Source organism: Lagenorhynchus albirostris, chromosome 1 (assembly GCF_949774975.1).
Source record: "Lagenorhynchus albirostris chromosome 1, mLagAlb1.1, whole genome shotgun sequence".
Taxonomy (NCBI): domain Eukaryota; kingdom Metazoa; phylum Chordata; class Mammalia; order Artiodactyla; family Delphinidae; genus Lagenorhynchus; species Lagenorhynchus albirostris.
The window spans coordinates 77,518,264-77,536,568 of NC_083095.1; the positions used below are offsets into that span (position 1 = coordinate 77,518,264).

The 18,305-nt window shown below is 44.3% G+C and overlaps 1 protein-coding gene across 1 annotated transcript in view; it reads right to left on the reverse strand.

The window, feature by feature from the left end:
* The window catches only part of RYR3 (ryanodine receptor 3), a 563,044-nt gene that overhangs the window by 251,040 nt on the left and 293,699 nt on the right, over window positions 1-18,305 (reverse strand). The window contains 6 exon segments of the mRNA XM_060146948.1: window positions 2,057-2,298; window positions 4,106-4,239; window positions 9,828-9,946; window positions 11,422-11,517; window positions 13,626-13,761; window positions 15,109-15,277. Of these exon segments, the coding sequence (XP_060002931.1) occupies window positions 2,057-2,298; window positions 4,106-4,239; window positions 9,828-9,946; window positions 11,422-11,517; window positions 13,626-13,761; window positions 15,109-15,277 (896 nt within the window).

The following is an 18,305-nucleotide window of genomic DNA, read 5'->3' on the forward strand; positions in this document are numbered from 1 at the left end:
GCTAGTAATGACTGTGTGGGCTCAGCACATCTGGCTTCCTGGTCTTGAGCGGACAAGAGGAAAGAAGGGAACACTGTACACTCCTGGGCACCGTCCACTCCTGGAACAATACACAATTGGATGGATGTCCACGTCCTGAAATGCACTGACAGCAGCCCTTTCTTGATGCACAACGAGTGGGTCGTCTGTCTCCTGACTCACTGATGTATTTATTCTGCAGACTTTACAAAGGGATATGCCATGGAGGGGCACGGAGGGCTGCGAAATCTAGAAAAGATGGAGTAAGTGTTTTCCTTTGAGAATGGTTAGTTTCTCTTTGAAACTAGGGGCCATTTTGCTTCATCCAAGGGTCTTGGTGACTTCGTATTTCCTTAACCAATCCAGAGTTCTTGTTAGGTGCAGCCTGGGATCCAGAGAATATGCTTGGCTCATAGTGAGGACAGGGCAGGAGCTGAGTGGCAACCAGCAGGCAGGAGGTAATGATTTTCTCACCTCAATCCCACTCATTCCCCCACAGATTCAATTTTATCAAACTCAGGAGCTGTAGATGTGTGTGAGCATAAGGACTCCTTCTTTTCAAATCACTTCCCCGGAGACAACTTCCTGAGAGCCTTATGCCATCTGATGATAATCTAGGCTAAAGGCTACTATGACCGTATCACCACGAAACAGTGGCTCTACGATGGGGCTCTGAGAACCAAGAGGAGAAGATCCATCCCCACCCCCCATGAAAATGGAACCAGGGAAGGTTAAGCTGGGAGGATATGAGAACAAGACTGCCATTTCCCTCTAATCCATCATCCTGCCCTTTTGTACCCACTTTTGTCTGTACCACACTGTCCCCTGGGACACACAAAAACAGACACAGACGATTTCTTCCCATAAATGATCCCAGATAAAGAAGTACCTAAATAAATACGTTTACACCATTCCTAAAAGTTAAAAAATGTTTATACTGAATATAAAACAGCACAAAATTACAAAAAAAACCCATACTGATCAATTGAAAGTAAAGACCAACTATAAGAAACATGTGACCAGGACCTGAGCTACTGGTTTTAGCTGGAAGCTAAGGGAAGAAGGAAAACATGATGGATAATGTAGTTCTCAGATACAAAAGAAAATACATGGTTTTGTCCTGTGGAGACAAACTTTTCCCTGGTACTGGATTTAAGGAGAAATGTGTGTCCTGGTTCCTTATGTAAGAGGCATGCAGCACAACGCTTACCTAAGGAATTTCTATAAGGGACACAGTGTCTCCAGTTGCAGTTTTACAAAAGGTACAGATAAGACACACTGTGGACAACAGATGGGGGGAGTAGAGCTTCTGCTGTGGGTGAAAGCCTGAGGGTTAGTTTTCCATTTTCACCCAGGCAGAAGCCAACCCATTCGTCCACAGGCACAGGCCATGGACATGCTTTGGGGAAGGCATCAATGTCTATATAAAAAAAGGAAGCTTTGAATTCCTTTAAGAGATTAGCATCTACTGTGTGTCAGGCACAGACCCAGACACCTTACAAAGTGTATCATGAAGCAATATGTTGCATCGACAGAATGACGGACTTGTAGTCAGATGTGGATCCGTCCCAGCGTGATTGGGAGTAAGTTAATTAAACATCTTTGTACTCAGTTTCCATGTCTGTAACATGAGATCAATATTATCCACCTTAGGGTGTCACTGTAAGAATGAGAGAAAAAATGTACAAAAGATATGTAGCCTACTGCCCAGTAAGTAAATGCTCAGTCTTTTTCTCCTTCCCTGTTTACCCATATAATCTTGACAAGTCTATGCAATTAGGATTGTACAGAAGCAGACGCTGAGCTTGAGAAAAGTTAAGTAATCTGTACTAGACCATGCAGCTGAAGTGCTAGATTCATGGTTTAAATGCAGGACAGTCTCATTTCAGATGTGATGCTCTTCCTGCTTAACCACCTAATTAGTTGAGACTTGAGTCTGTATCATTTCAACAAGAAGTGACCATCTCAGTTTGAACAATTTGAGCATCAGTCATCCTCAGGAAGAGATAAGGGGCCAAAGCTTTGGCAAGGTGCTCACCTGACCAAAGGTGAAGTCCATCAAAGCCATAGGAGTACAGGTCATCACCAACACCGTTGCCCCCCCATCCTTCTCCGCCTCCGGGGTATGGGGCATAGCCTGAGGAAGAGGCCCAGCCCACCCGCAGGTGTGTGGGCTCTGCTGTGAGGAAGGGGTCCACCTGGTCGATGATTAGCTCGAAGTACCACTTCTTGTACTGTGCTGAGCCCTCAGCGACTCCCAGGAAGATGTTTGGCCGGATACTGAAATTAAACATGGGACAGGTGGCATCTACAGACTCTTAAGAAGTAAAAAAGCAAATTGAACGAGACCATAGGAGGCATCGGCCCAATTAAACCAAGGGCAAGAGCAATTTTGTGATTTTTATCTTGTTCTAAAGTACAAAAAGCTTCGAGCCTCCAACACTGGATCAAGTTCTTAGTGGGAGGTGTCAGGACAACATTAATTCCCTTATAAAATATAAAGGATATCTCTTCAAATATTCTATTCAAGGCAACCAACATTTACTGAGTGCCATCCACAGGTAAAGATGATGAACACATCATACAGAGTTGTATGATTACAGACCCTTGTTTCCTTCTCTAAGTGAAAGAACTGACTTACTCAAGTTCCATCTTCTGGTAAATTGGTTTAAGGACCCCCAAACCATTTTCATAGCATCAGCTTTCCCCCCTAGGCCTTATTAATAACAATGGCCTCTTGAAAGCATTAAGAAGTCACTATTAGAAATAATCCAGACAGAGAAATAGAAATACTGCATGGTATCAATTACCTGTGGAATCTAAAAAAAAAAAAAAAAAGTCCAACTCCTAGAAAGAGCAGAAAAGTGGTTTCCAGAGAGCAAGGGTAGGGTTGGGGGGACAGGGAGAGATTGGTAAAAGGGCACAAACGTTCACTTATAAGATGAATAAAGTCTGAGGATTTAACATGGTGACTATAGTTGATAACACTGTATTGTATAGTTGAAATTCACTAAGAGAGTAGAACTCACACGTTCTCATTAAAAAAAAAAAAAAAGGTAAATGTGTGAGGTGCTGGATGTGTTAATTAACTCGATGGGGAGAATCCTTTCACAATGTATATGTGTACCAAACCATCACATCGTATATTTTAAATATCTTACACTCCTGTTTGTCAATTATACCTCAATAAAGCTAAAAACAAATTCAAGCTTGATGACAAAAAAGGTGGAGGGGGTGTGTGGAGACATCACTATTAGGCAACTTTGTTAAGGGATAGAGGTTTTAATGTATCCAGCAGAAATGGTTAAAAAGCTTGGCACGAACTACTTGGAGTTGTCCTGGTTGGAATCCCACTCTTAGAGGTCCACTGGCCTGGGCTGGGGCTATGTCAGTTTTGGGTTCACAGGGGAAAAACGAGACTGGTACGCAGCAGAAAGTCTGTGTGATGCCTGCAGTCCAGAGCCTGCTCTACACTTCTGAGCGGAGGTTCTTTTCTCACGTTGCAGGGTAGAGAGCGGGTCTAGGTGGAAAGTTGCTGAAGTTGGTCCCTAGTCCAGGCCCAGTGAGTTCATGACTCCCATGTGGCCGCATGTATGCACCAGCAGGCCAGGGTTCTGCATGGGCCCGTGAACTTCATCCTGGCCTTCACAGATGGCCCTGGGGTAAACGGCCATGTGCCAGAGAACACAAGAAGTCATGGTCTCAACATGGGACATCCACTATTAAAAGATTTTTAGAAAAAAGTGTTGGTACAGCAAAATAAAAATAAATACGTTAGGAAGAAGGTATAAGAGATGCGTTAATGTTTAATATAAAACGTGGTAGACCCCTCTCTCAAGGCCAAATTCTTTAGCCCTCAGATGGTATATTTACTCTACCTTTGGCTGCTTTACAGGAGAAGTTTGAGAAACTCAGCTGAAGGGATTGGAGTACAAGGCCCTGAAAAAGTACACATTTGACTGGTCTCGTCTTACGCGGCTGCATCAGCACAGAAATGATGGGCAGGTGGCTTTGGAGTTGAGATCAGCCCTCTTCCTTTCCTTTCTGGGGACAAGATGGGCATTTGGAATGACGGTGGTGGCCTTACCTTGTCACATCGTTAATGAGCCGTGTCTGCAGGAGCAGGTTTCTCTGGGGCAGCAAGTTGTCACAGATCAGATTCTGGTTGGCTCTCACTGCGACCCCATTGCAGAGACAGAGGGAACACAGCACATCCAGAACCTGCAGCAGGACACACGCCGCCAGACCTTAGGACCCCTGGGAGGGCACAGCAGGCAGGACCTGATGGCCACAGCACACGAAGGAAGCAGGTCTCGTGAAGGGGGGGGCCAGGTGACAGGTGCGAGGACCTGTTTAGAGTCAAGAAAGCTGCACCTGTCTCACCAGGCATGAGTGAGGGAGGCCCGGGAGCCTGCTGCCCCTCGGGAAAATGAGGCTGGGCTTCTTTCTAACTGCTCTGCCCTAGTCTTGCGCCCCATCCCTCCAAACTAGGCATGGCACCTGTGGTCACTGTTCTGTTAAAGTGGCTAAGAGTCTGAGCTCTGAAGACAGCCTGTCTAGGTTAATATCCCAGCCAGGGCCAGGACTAGGGAGAGGTGAGTCATCCAGGGCACAAAACCCAGGCACAACTTCCTCTCAGGGTAGGTGCTAGAAGGCCCTCCGTGGGCCTCAAGCTGACACCTGTGCTCCTGCCTGGCCCTGGGGGCCCTCTGCAGAAGATCAGTGGGCATTCATACAGTGCTTCCTGGAACACACCGCGATTCCCATTTGGCTACAGTCCCTTGCTCAGAGCAGGCTTGGGACTCACGTGGGTGGGGTAGAGAGGAGAGCAGGACAGATTCCGAGTCTTGGGTCTCTTGCTGTGATATTATCAAAGTTCACTAAGATACCCTTATATTCCTAGAAATCCCGATTCAGAAACATTTCACCTACCGTTTCTCCCCCTTAGAGTGAGAGCAAACCACATGAGCAAGCAAACCAGGCGGCCCCTGAATCTACCAGACCCGTCCTGCGCTGTCCCTAATCCACATCGTTCTCCAGCCACCTGGGAAGTGGGAACAGCCTCTGGCCGCTTCCGCCACGTGCTGGCCTGTCTGCCCCGCCTCCTTGTGCTGCGTCCTCATTCATACAGATTTTGTGTTCCTATCGTGGCAGAGCAAGCTGCTGGGCCAGGCACTCTCCTCCCTCTCCCCGGACTGTGCAAACAGCAGGGGATAAATAACGGCCAGGACTATGGCAGGCTGGGCTGACAGGGAGGGGGCAGCCGCAGTTCAGTCTCACAAAGTGACCACCGAAGACTCAATGCTTGGTGGGGTTGGATGGCTTCAGGTTGTTGATGGCATTTGTATCCGTAATTCTCACAAACTAATTTTCTACCTGACTCCCTGCATGTCAATTTCATTCCAGATAAATACAAAGTACAATTACAGGACAAGCAGAAAAGAACCCCGAAGGCAGTTTTACGGAGGATTCTCACCATTACCACTCCGTGAAACATATTGACTGTGGCACTGGAAATCCAGAGGATAATTTCCCACTCTAAGAAAAGAGCCATAGATGGCCAGGAAATTAAATACTTATCATCCAGCCTATCACACATTTTCATCTGTTTTGCCTTGGAGTGACAGCTGTAGGAGCCTTGCTGTCACAGCCGGAAGAAAAGCAGAGCTTAATCCACATACAATAGGAACAGTGAGAAGAAAAAAGCCTCGGTGAAAAGCACACAGACTAAGGGAGTAGTATGTCGCGTACAAATAAATGATGCCATAAAGAATGTGCTGACATCGTTCAGGCTTTGTTTTAGAAGGCATTTCTTTGGATAAAATGGGAAATAGGGGCAAACTCCCTTTTCTGAAAAAGTTTAAATGGGTTCTTTTAAAAGTGAAGGGTGCCGGCAATTCCACTCCTGGGCATATACCTGCAGAAAACCATAATTCAAAAAGATACATGCACCCCAATGTCCACTGCAGTGTTGTTTACAATAGCCAGGACATGGAAGCAACCTAAATGTCCATCGACAGAGGAATGGATAAGAAGATGTGATACGTATATACAATGGAATATTACTCAGCCATAAAAAAGAATGAAATAACGTCATTTGCAGCAACATGGATGGACACAGAGATGACTTACTAAGTGAAGTAAGTCAGACAGAGAAAGACAAATATCATATGATATGACTCATATGTGAAAACTGATTTTTTAAAAATGATATAAATGAACTTATTTACAAGACAGAAACAGACTCACAGATTTCAAACACGAATTTATGGTTACCAAAGGGGAAACGCGGAGAAGGGGATAAATTAGGAGCTTGGGATTAACACCTACACACTACTATATAAAAAATAGATAACCAACAAGGACCTACTGCACAGCACAGGGAACTCCATCCAATATACTGTAATAACCTACATGGGAAAAGAAACTGAAAAAGAATGAATATGCGTATACGTGTAACTGAATCACTTTCTGTACACCTGAAACTAACACAACATTGTTGATCAACTATACTCCAATAAAATTTTTAAAAAAGTGAAGGGAGTATAGATGGGCCAGTCCACGTGGGGGACATGCACACAGTGCTAGGGGTCATCTGTACTTTCTGACAGAGAGGGAGCATCCCAGTGACCTCTGGGATGAGTGGCTGGCTGTGGCAGGTACTGCCCGGTGGTCACCAGACTCTGCCTTCTTGTCCTGAGCAGAGAGGCTACATTTCCCAGCCTTCCTTGCAGTTCTGTGGGGTCATGTGACTGAGTTCTGCCCAGTGGAAAGTGGTGGATGTGATGTACACTGCTTTCAGGCCTAGCCCCTACCCTCCCTCTCTCTTTCCAGCTGGATGTGGAGATCCAAGGAAGGATTACAAATCCCAGGGGTCTCCTTATTGGGATCCAGCAGCGCTGGCCTCACCTAGGAGCTTGCCAGAAGTACAGATGCTCAGACCTACCCCCGGACTTACCAGATCAGAGCCTTCATTTTATCACGATTCCCAAGAGATTCATAAGCACATGACAGTCTGTGACGTCCTGTCCTGGGGGACAGTGGAAGGAGCCTGTGTTTCCTGTCCTGGGGGACAGTGGAAGGAGCCTGTGTTTCTGAACGACCACACAGCACGGAGCCCTCCCACTGGCCGGCCTCAGACAATGACTTCACTGTGAGAATTTGGGGTTGTCTGTCTTAGGCATCAGGCTCCTCTAATCTGTACACTGGCCCAACTTGAGAATTTCCCTGGCCCACTTTGTGGATTCATTTGCTACTTAGTTGTAATCATTTTCATCAAAGACACCACATTTCATCTAAGATCCTCTCTTGTGCTTTTAATCTCCATTAGTCACTACCCCAGACACAGGCTCCTGGGGGAATTCTGCTTTAAAGGTAAGAACTAGGTATTGTACATCCATGGACATATCATTTGGCTGTTGCAGTTTTGTCCTCAGACTTATCTATAAAAACAATTTAAAAAAATGCAAAATGTACTTAATTCTGTGAATTTTTGGTCAAGTTGTATATTTGAGAAATGAGTGCTTTGCTGCCCCTGAGGAACAGATTCTGTTCTCGCTGTGGATGCGCGAACTGGGTGGTTGGGAACGCGTCTACATTGGCTGCCTGGGAACTCGGAGGTGATTTTATGGAGCTACTGTAGCAGGTCTGTGGGAGTTAATGGTTTGCTTCCCTGTGCTCTCTTCTGCACCGCCCCCTCCTGCCCCAAATCCCCACCCCAGGTTAACTTTTCAAGTCTGATTTATACCTTCTCAGGACCAATGATATTACTACTTTACCATGTATGTTTCTCACAGTGGCTCCAAATCCTTGTGAAACAAAGAAGATAATAAAACATATTAATCTGTGATAACAGTGAGCAGGTTTGGAGTAAGGTAGGTTGTGGGGGGACAAGTGAAAAGGGCATAGTTTACTTTTATTATTACATGCTTACTCCATGGAAAAATTAGAGGGTAACTGTTATAATTTTCAGTAATTGTTCTTTTTACCCAATAACATTGGTGCTACCAACATAGTAAGTGTGTTTCTTACTACTAATAGCCATCTGTTGGATGAGATGAGACTTGTACGTATATGTGAGCTACCAGCCAATCATTCAAGATGAGACAGGAGTAGATTCTGGCTCTACGCATCCATTCCTCTAATTCATTCATCACACCTTCAACAAACATGGATTAAATGCCTGTCGTGTATAACATATGAGCTGGGCACTATGGGGTTTACAAGGTCCCTGCTGTAAAGGAACTGAATCTCTGAGAGAAGTATACATGTAATATAAGGAAAGGCAGAGTGAAAACACCATGTAACAGTGTGCACAGTTGTACAAGGATTGAGGAGAGGAGATCATATCCAACTGGGATTCAGAAAAAGCTTCATGGAGGGGGTGGCATCTGAACTAAGTTTTGAAGACAGATACAGTTTTGACGGTTTCTGGAAAAGCTGAAAGAAGCCATCGCAAAGCTGGTTATTTACTAAGTGTGCTCTGACCGTAAAGCAGCCCTGGGAGCGACGAAACGAGGGCATCCTGTCTAAGGGCTCCTCTTGACATGTGCCCATAGCTCATGGCTCAGGCCACAGGTTACTCGGGTGCTCATCAATTACCCTCATTACACCTTGCAGACAGGAAGGAACATGTTGGAACGTAGCGAAGCTGGGCTGAAGCAGGGGCCTCAGGCCTGCTTTTGATTTACCACATTTGGGAAAGCAATGACAGCCCCCAGATATTTCTTTTTGTTCTTTGCCAGGCAACTTCACAGATGCTAAGGACCACAGCTCTTTTTTGTTGTTTCCTAAGGACGATACATGTCATCCAAGCAGGGCTGCGGAGTCTTGTTCTCCTGGACCACCTGAGACACGTCTCCGATGTGCAGCGCCCCCATCTGATGGCGAGCAGAGAGGGCCAGTGACCAAGCTGGGTTCTCTCCCCTCCACATGAGCCCAGCGGCCATCCCTCACATCCAATTATGCCATCTGCTCTTGAAATGCACCCCCTCAGCCTCGGAGTACCTGCCTGCTCGCTAACAAGTCATCACGGCAACCCCCATATATGGGGCAGATGTCGAAGGGTCAGGATAAGACATATTTTAATAGACTTTCCCGAGATCATTGTGGCTTAGAGATATAATGTCATAACAATGGAGATGTTAGAACTTTAAGAGACCTCAGAAATACTTGATATAGCATTCCACCTTCATAAGTGAGCTGGCGATAGCTCCGTTTTACGGCTGAAATGACTGGGGCGCAAGGTCACACACCTGTTTTGTATCAGAGGGAGAGCCCCACAGCTTGCCCTCTCCGGCTTGTTCACGCAGATCCACTTACTTCACCTGGTTTGACTCATGGCAAGTCTGATTTCATTTAAGAACATGCCATGTTGCCAAGACTTTCTACATTATTCTAAATCTGATTTTTCTACAGCTTCTTTACAAAGCTTGGTATTAGCTGTTTCACTACTAAGGCTCTTGGACCCGAGGGTGGGCGCGAATCCTGCAGCTGGCCTTGTATGGGCTTGAGCACCCCACACACAGCCAGCTGTGGGTTAAGGGGTAATGATGAGCCAGGCTCGGGAAGCTGGTGGAAACTGAGGGGACCACCCAAGACCCAGCGTGACTGGCTCGGAGTGTGCTCCTAGGGAGGAAGGGTCCTTCAGGACCTCAGTTTCCAAAGGTAGTATCATTATTATTATTTTAAATCAAAGCCAAGAAAGAGAGTAGTCAACATCCTCTCAGTAACACAGAACACTTGTTAAGCGGCAGAAAGGGAAAAGCCAGGTAAAGTTAATCACCGTTTGGGGTTCTTCCTATACCCACCTTGTGATTTCGCCCATGCTTATCCAACAGGGAGATGATTGACTTGATGTGGCCTTCCGCTATCAGGTTTAAGGCTTCTGGGCTTTCAATCAGGATGCAGTGCAAAACTTCCAAGATACCTACGCGAATACCACAAAAACCATTTGGACATTAAATAACCTGCAGAGCTGACTATAATTAGAAACCTGAGGGTGAAAGGACCATCCTGAGTGAACAGAGTATCATCATTTCTTTGACTCTATTAAATACTTCCAGCCAGAAGAAAAATGCAGCCACCTCGGATGGCTCACTTCAGGAGCCCCTGAGGTCAACCAGTCTGTAATTCAGAAGTGAGTTTATTCATCACCAACCCCATCTCCCTCTTCCTGGACAAAGCCAGGATCCTTCTGTGTGGAGAAGCAGCTTTAAAAGAGAATTCTTAATTTGATCAAACCAAACGCTACTTAATTTAAAAACAGATAGAAAATGGGATACTTAGTTTACTATAAATTCTAAAGGCCATTCAAGTAATTTAGAAAATAGTCTGAGGGTTCCTTGAATAAGAATTTTTCTAGGAATCATCCCAGAATTTTATTTTAGATGCACTGGTATGTCAGTAAACTATAAGCTCACAAATAAAGGCTATTTGGCTTTGTGCCCTTTCCTGGGCCCACTGGATGGTTTTCTGTATTAAGTGAAGGTTGAAGAAAAACTAACAGGTGCCCTTGCAGCCTAGCACCTACAGGGTTAACACCAGAGTGGAAATGCATGGGAAGTAGTTGGCCAATATCTTTATTGGTTCTATTGAGAAGATTCCTCTTGATTCTGTTTCTTTCAAGGTTTTCATAAATTACCCTAAAATATAGTCTGGCCCTTGGGTGGAGGCACTGAAGAAAACAGAGGCTTTGGAAGAAGACATATGTAGGTGGATGGTCCTGGAGGAGCCTTGCCTTGGCCTGTCCAAGCTCCTGCCATCTCTAGACGATGAAAAGAGCATTAAAAACCTTTTAGCTTCCCAGATGGGGGCGCACACCTTTCACGTTCTCTCATCTCTGAGGAAGCAAACTGCAGAGCCTCAGGGCATGGTCACTTAGCAACGATGACCACTCTTCTTTACTCAAATTCTCTGGGAGTCACCACGAAGGGCTCCAGATAGGATGTTAAGGGTGATTCAGGGGGTATGAGGATTATGATTTCCTCTAAGTTCTTGGTCATCCTTCAGACCTGCTTCTAACCAAAGAGTTGAGAGCACTACGTCCAGACAGGGTTTAGAAACCCAGAGAATAACAGTCCAAGTAGCATTTAGAAGGGGACCAGCACCCTGGGGTGGGGAGAGGGCGAGTCAAGAACCCAGAGGGTGGAGATGAAGGCAAAAAGTGAAAAATGAAGCAGAAAAGGAAAGATATTTGAAGCGTGGGTTAAAGTTGTTCAATAAAGTTATAGGAGTGCCAGGAAAATTTAGGACTTTATATTTCTTTTCGTTGAAGTAATTATTGAGGATTGCTTGCAATCCAGTGGAAAAAAGAATTGTTCAGAGATTCAACTTTGTTTTCTTTTTTTTAACAGAAATGGAAAAACCCCACCTTCTCCAGTTATGTTTCCTATCACATCTTACCTGAGGAAGATTCTAGTCTGTCCAATTTGCTGATTAGCCAATCAAGGTTATTGGAGAATTGAGCGCAATTGTTTCTGTTTCCACGAATGAGAGCAGCTGTGAACAAGAACACATTTGATCATGCAGGTTAAAGGGCACAGTGATGGGCCTGAGAACCTGGGGTGCTGTTCAATACTCCACCTGCTTAGCAACTAAAAAGAATAGAGTAACACTCTTCCCCTCCCAAGCCCTTTGATACAATCCTGTTTCTACATTTTGGAGAGTAAAAAATCTACCATTCACTCAAATATTTTCAGAGATTCTACTGTGTACCAGGCATCTGTCTACTTGCTGGGAATAAAGCAGTGGGAATGCGACAACGGATTCCCTGCCTCCGTGAAACAGGAGAGAGAGACAATATACACACAAATTAATAAAATTACTTCAGATAGTGATAAGCAAGAAAATAATATCTGCTTGGTTACTGGCTTAAGAATTCAATTTCCTCTAATGTTTTCTTAAATCGAGCTAGAGACCTGCTATTCTTCAGTGCTAAAGGAAGGCATGCAAACGAACACAACTGAAAAGGCTGGTTAAACTAATAGGCAAGTCATAACAAAACATGAAACTCTAAAATATCTAAAACACATCAGTACAGGACAGTGGTTCCCAAAGTGTATCCCTGGAGAGGAATGTCAGTATCACCTGAGAACTTGTTAAAAACACAATTTCTCTGGCCTTATCCCAGATCTACTGAACCAGAAACTCTGGGGATGGGGCCCAACATCTGTGTGTTAACCAGCCCTCCAGCTGATTCTGGTGCTTGTTCATTATCTGAGGACCACTGGTAGGTGATACTGTAAAGGGAGAGAGAGAATATGCTGTCATTAGATTTCCACCTATCTAGACCAAGTAAACTTCCCTCCATAGGCCTGTACTGTAGATGCAACTCTGGAATAAGTCCACGTAAGTTGACTGGCCCCCAAGTAGCCCGTTCTTCACGCTGTTGGCTTTCAAAGACTGCGGGTTTGACAGATGTTTGTAAGGTACTTGGATAAGGAAATGTCTTCCTCAGGACCTCTGCTTTGTACCTCCACGGTCACTGGAGGGCAGAATTCAGTCTGAGCTCCTACCGCACTTTTCGGGTTGGCCCTAGCAAGGGATTAACCTCGAGGCTCTGGGGTCAGGCTGTCTGGGCTCAAAACAGTTCCATCACTTACAACATGTGTGACCTTAGATAAGTTATGAGCATTTCTGAGCGTCTGTTTCTTCATCAATAAATTGGTACCTACACCTCACAGTGTTGCTCTGTGGATCAAAAAGAGATACTCTACTGCCTGGCATACAGAACTCAACAAATGTTAGCTATTATTGTAATAATGACTACTGAGTTCAAGCCACATCACTACAAAATGTTAGAGTTGGAAGAGACTTTATGAGGTCACTAAATAAAGCGGCAATCGAATCTGCCTGACCCTTGACATGGAGAATGAGTCTAACCTGACTTCTCTGGCCTCCCATCTGGCCTGCTCAGCTTTCCATGGACTTCCTCTCAATGGGGCATTTACATCACAGCGAAGTACTAAAACACTGCCATGTTACCATGGCTGAGCCATTACTGGTGGCCACCTTCTTGCAGAGGCTGATGCTGTCTTCCTCCTGCAGCCTGGGCCCATGTGATGGCATCAGTTACAGCAGGAAGGTCACCATACACTCACGATTGTGAAAAGAAAGGCTGGATGCTGGAACATCCCTGCTCTTTGCCTTTTTCTTTCCACCAAAATGAAATAAGGAACAGGCCAAAGCAGCAGGAATCATGACGCTCAACAGGTGGACAGTGAAAGGGCACACAGTCGAGGGTAAACATCCTCAAACTGCAGGTGTCAAAGGTCTAGAACTGGAGGGTACCTGAAACGTATTTTCGTCTTGCTCCCTCATTTTAAAGATGAAGCATTGAGGTTCGGGGAGTGTGACTGTTAAGGGTTTCACAGGTAGTTTTGGCAAAACTGATCGCTATTTGCTTCTACTTGCTGACATCTTGCTGTCCGTTTGGAAAGTACGATACGCTACCAGTTAACAGAATGAATGGCTGGCTTAGAATCAAATGATTTAACAAAAGCTTCCGAAGAATGAGGCCGGATGACAGCCTCAGCTCGTCCCATGGAAATACCTACAGACCACCCTTGGCCACCTTCCCAGGGAGAGGGCTCTGGGTATGTACTTACCCAGCAATTTGTAGAGGAGGTTCAGAATTTCCTTCCAGGCCATCCCACTCTCCTCCCTGGCAATCCCTGTGAAGTGCGCTATGCTATTGTAGATATTTAAGCGATCAATGCAGTTTAACACAAGGGCCAACATTCCCTGTGAAGGTGAGTTGGGCAAAAAGAAAAAATACTTGATTAAGATCATGGGATCCCTTTTGTTCGTTCCTCTCCAATATCGTTCACCTTTTAAAGCCGATGACGCTAACATGCAAAAAGACCTTCATGGTGCCGGTCTGGATGTTGTTGTTTCCTCCCCAAAACAAAACATGCATTTTTATGCCTCAGAGACCTAAATAGCATCCATTTGGGGAGTATCAGCAGTCTCCTCTGACGGGTTTGCTCCCCACGTGTTTAACTCAATCCAAGGACATACTGAGGAAGGGGGAGCATGAATGAGTCTCACAGAAGCCTGCCCTGTGTCAGGTGTGAAATGATTCTGACTCACCCAGAAACAGCCCTGGATATAGGACCTATTTTTCTCTTAGGTGCACAAGACATCTCCCCATCCCCTTGAAAAGAGGTGGAATTTACAGACAATAAGACTAAAAGAGGATTTTGAACTACTTCTCAGCTAATTTACAATACTATGCCACCCAGTAAAAATATCGGTGCCCAGCTGTTCTTAAAGAGCAGGAGGGAGGTGTTAAGTGTAGTTTCAGCAGAACTATAAGGCACACAGAATGTTCCCCCAGCCAAAGTCTGCTCACATCAGAAAGCTGGGTAGGGACGGGGTCTACTTCCCATGCCATCAACTTTGGAAACGCCCAAGGGACGAGCCCTGTCCCCAGGAATGGGGGGCTGCAGGAATATGACCATGGCCTTCAAATTAGTGCCAAATCATCACGTCCAAGTTCAGAAAAGGCATGTGACTTGACTAAGGATACACACAGCCAGGGATGGAGCCAGAACTAGGGCCAGGGTCCCTAGAGCCCCAAGTTAGCATTTCCCCTATATCCGGGCCCCATCCCAAGTGACTTAGAGGCTCAAGTTCGACTTGAGACATAGCAGCATCTGTATCTCTCAAACCAGCTCCTCAGGCATTTCTGATGTGGTGGAACCTCGGCATCTGTATTTTTCCAACAAGTTTCCAGGGTAATTCTGACACCTTCCAAAATGTGGTGATCACAGCCAATGCCATACGCTCATAGCTGAGATTTATGGAAGATGAATTTTGGATACATAGGTGACACTGAGGCTTTAAATTAATCTGGTTTGAACGTGCCAACATACAAGCACGACAATGTTCACTGCTAATGTGCTCAGGGGTGCCTACAGGGAAGGGCGGCTTCCAGGGAATCCTTTTCTTTCCAGCTTCCTCTCTCTCTTGTTCTCTGTCTCTTTCTTAAACACGTGCATGCATGGAGACAAAGCTAAATTGTAGTCATTGGGGGTACTTTAGCTCTGGACACAAAGAGAATCTCAATTTCTAACGTTTTGGACTTACCTCTTCCTTGAAAAGATTCTGTCTGTTTTTGAGTGAGCGGAGCTTGTTCTGCCTGTCCTCATGCTGCATCTCCTCCTCCGGGGGCTGGAAGTAGGCGATCAAGTCGTGTAAGGTCTGCAGGACCTCTTCTATCGGCAGGGTGACAGGGGCTGCTGTGCGGCTGTTTCCACTAAAACCACAAATATGGACGCGGCTCAGGCAGTGGGTCCCCAGTAGGGCTCTGACAAGTGTCCACTAGGTTCTGGCTCCTCCCTGCCCCACTCTGGGCACACGGACTGCTGCCTGGGCTAATTGCTGTACAGATGACCACAAATTGTAGTTTGCCGACAAACAGAGCAAAGGGAGAGGACTTCTGATTCAATGTTAAAGCCATTTCATAAATCAAGGGAAATGACCCTTGGCTGTCTGCCATCATTTTTCCTTTTTAAGTGGAAACACGTTTATAAATAATAAACGTATTAACCCATAGCTCTTTTAGACTATCACACGTTCTAGGAACAGGTTAAGCATTGGCTGGAAGGGGCTTCATCAGTAGGTCTCTTCCCCCATCTACATCTTTGTCTTCTGTCTCTCTCCATTCATCTTTGTGATACCTCTGCGTGTGTTTTTCTCTTCATGTGTTCTGTGTGTGTGCTTCCCCACCCCATTTGTTGATGTCTCCCTTGCTCTCTGTATCTCTCTCTCCTTCCTCTGTGCGCCCTTCCTCCGTTTATCTGCCTCTCCCCTAGCGTCCCATCTCTCAACATCCTTCCTCTCTGTCTCAACATCACCATCATCTCCCTCACTTGCTCTGTTGTGTTCCTCCCATCCTGTATGTGTGTCCATCTGACTCCCTCTGTCATAATTTTCCAAACAAATCTTATAATTAAATCCTTTCAACACAGAGAGACCACAAACCTCCACAGATGACAAAACGACCCTTCATTTTCCCATCTCCTTGAGAGGGGGACACCAGTGAGCCTTTCAGAGGCCAAGGCTAAGAAGAGGAAGGGGGAAATGGACCCAGCCCCCGTGGAACTGCACCTGTGGTCCCAGCAGAATGGGAACTGATTCCATGTGTAAATAACATCAGGGTTTTTCCTTGGTGGTCGATTTCTAATGAGCTGTCCTTTCATTTACAGCAGATTCGCTTATATATCAGTCTGGACACATGCTAAGAAAAGATCGTGATCTAGGCCTAAAGCAAAGGCTTACGAACAAGCCCTGAAAACACTCAGGTTATGAGGTAACGATAATTCCATTTTTGTATAAAAATGCCAAGTGCACATGATGAGAGAAGAGTGAATTACAGGCAGGAGGTATTTCTCTGCAGTGTGTCCTCTGGCCCATGGCAGGTGCTCAGGAAGTGGTTATTAATGACTCTCCGGGACATTATTGGACACAGAGACAGTGAGGAAGAGAATCCCATGTGGATATGAGGTGAAGGTTTGGGAACAAAAACCCAATCAGAAATGACTCCCCAATTCTAGATTCAGTGAAGAATGAATTCATTTTCCTCAATATTTCTGGTCTAGTTGCAGAGTTTGTTTTTCTCTCTCCCTCTCTTTTTTTTTTCTTTTGAAATATTTTGCATTTACTAGAGATACTCATGGCAGTTTAGAGAAAAGTGTGTTTGTTTCTTCATCTGATAAGAAATGAGGATGAAACAAGAGGTTTGTAGGCATTTCTGTAGCTTGATGGGGCAGCGCATTGCTACACAGAGGGTTGGAAAGCCCAGGGACTCAGGCATAAAAAAGAATGAACTTCTGCCATTTACACCAATGTGGATGGACCTTGAGAATATTATGCTGAATGAAACAAGTCAGAGAGAGAAAGACAAATATTGTATGATATCACTTATATATGGAATCTAAAAGATAATACAAATGAATGTATATGCAAAACAGACTCACAGATACAGAAAACAAACTTGTGGTTAACCAAGGGGAGAGGGAAGTGGAGAGGAACAAAATAGGGGTATGGGATTAACAGACAAACTATTATGTATAAAATACCTAAGCAAGAAGGGTATATTGTATAGCACAGGGAAATATAGCCATTATCTTGTGATAACTTATAATGAAGTGTAATCTGCAAAAATACTGAATCACTATGCTGTACACCTGAAACTAATATAATATTGTAAACCAACTATACTTCAATTTCAGAGAAAAGAAACACTTGGGGAAAACTGAAGAAAAAAAAAGGGAGACGTTTTATAATTATAAGAGTCAATTTTGGGGGAAGATATGCCTATTATAAACATAAAGCACCCAACAACAGAGATCAAAATATGTGAAGCAAAAATTGACAGAATTGAGGGAGAAATAGACGATTCAACAATAATAGACTTCAATTACATCTTCAAGCAGGTAATGTAATAAGCTATATAAATAAAGGATGAAACCACATCATTATCTCAATAGACAAAAAGAACCTGACAAAATCTAACACTCATTCAAGATAAAAAGCTCTTAGCAAACTAGGAATAGAAGAGAACTTCCTCAACCTGATAAAGGGCATCTACAAAAACCCTGTAGTTAACATCATACTTAATGGTCAAAGACCAAATGTTTTCCCACTAGTTCAGGAACAAGACAAGGATGTCTGTTCTCTCTGCTTTATTCCACATTGCAGTGGATGTTCCATCCAGTGCAATCATGCAAAATAAAATAAAATAGAAATAAAGGACATTCTTATTGGAAAGGAAAAAAAAAACCTTTTTATTCCCAGATGACATGATCCTGTATGTAGAAAATTCTAAAGAATCCACACCAAAAATTATCCCTGGTAGAATAAAAAATTTCATTTAAGTCATAGGATACATGATTAATCTCTATACCAGTATTTATAGACACCAGCAGTGGACGATCTGAAATGAAGTTAAGAAATCATTTCCATTTGTAGTTGCGTCAAAAATAAATACTTAGGAATAAATTTTACAAGAGAAGGGAAAGATTTATACACTGAAAACTGTAATATCTTGCTGAAAGGAATCCAAGAAGAATAAATAAATGGACAGACATTCTATGTTTATGGATTGAAAGATTCATTATTAAGATAAAAATTTCCTGAAACTGATCTATAGATCCAATGCAACATCTATCAAAATCCTAGCAGACTTTCTGACAGAAATTGACAAATTCACCCTAAAATTTATATGGGAATGCAAAGGACCTAGAAGAGACAAAATAATTTTGAGAAAAAGTACAAAATTG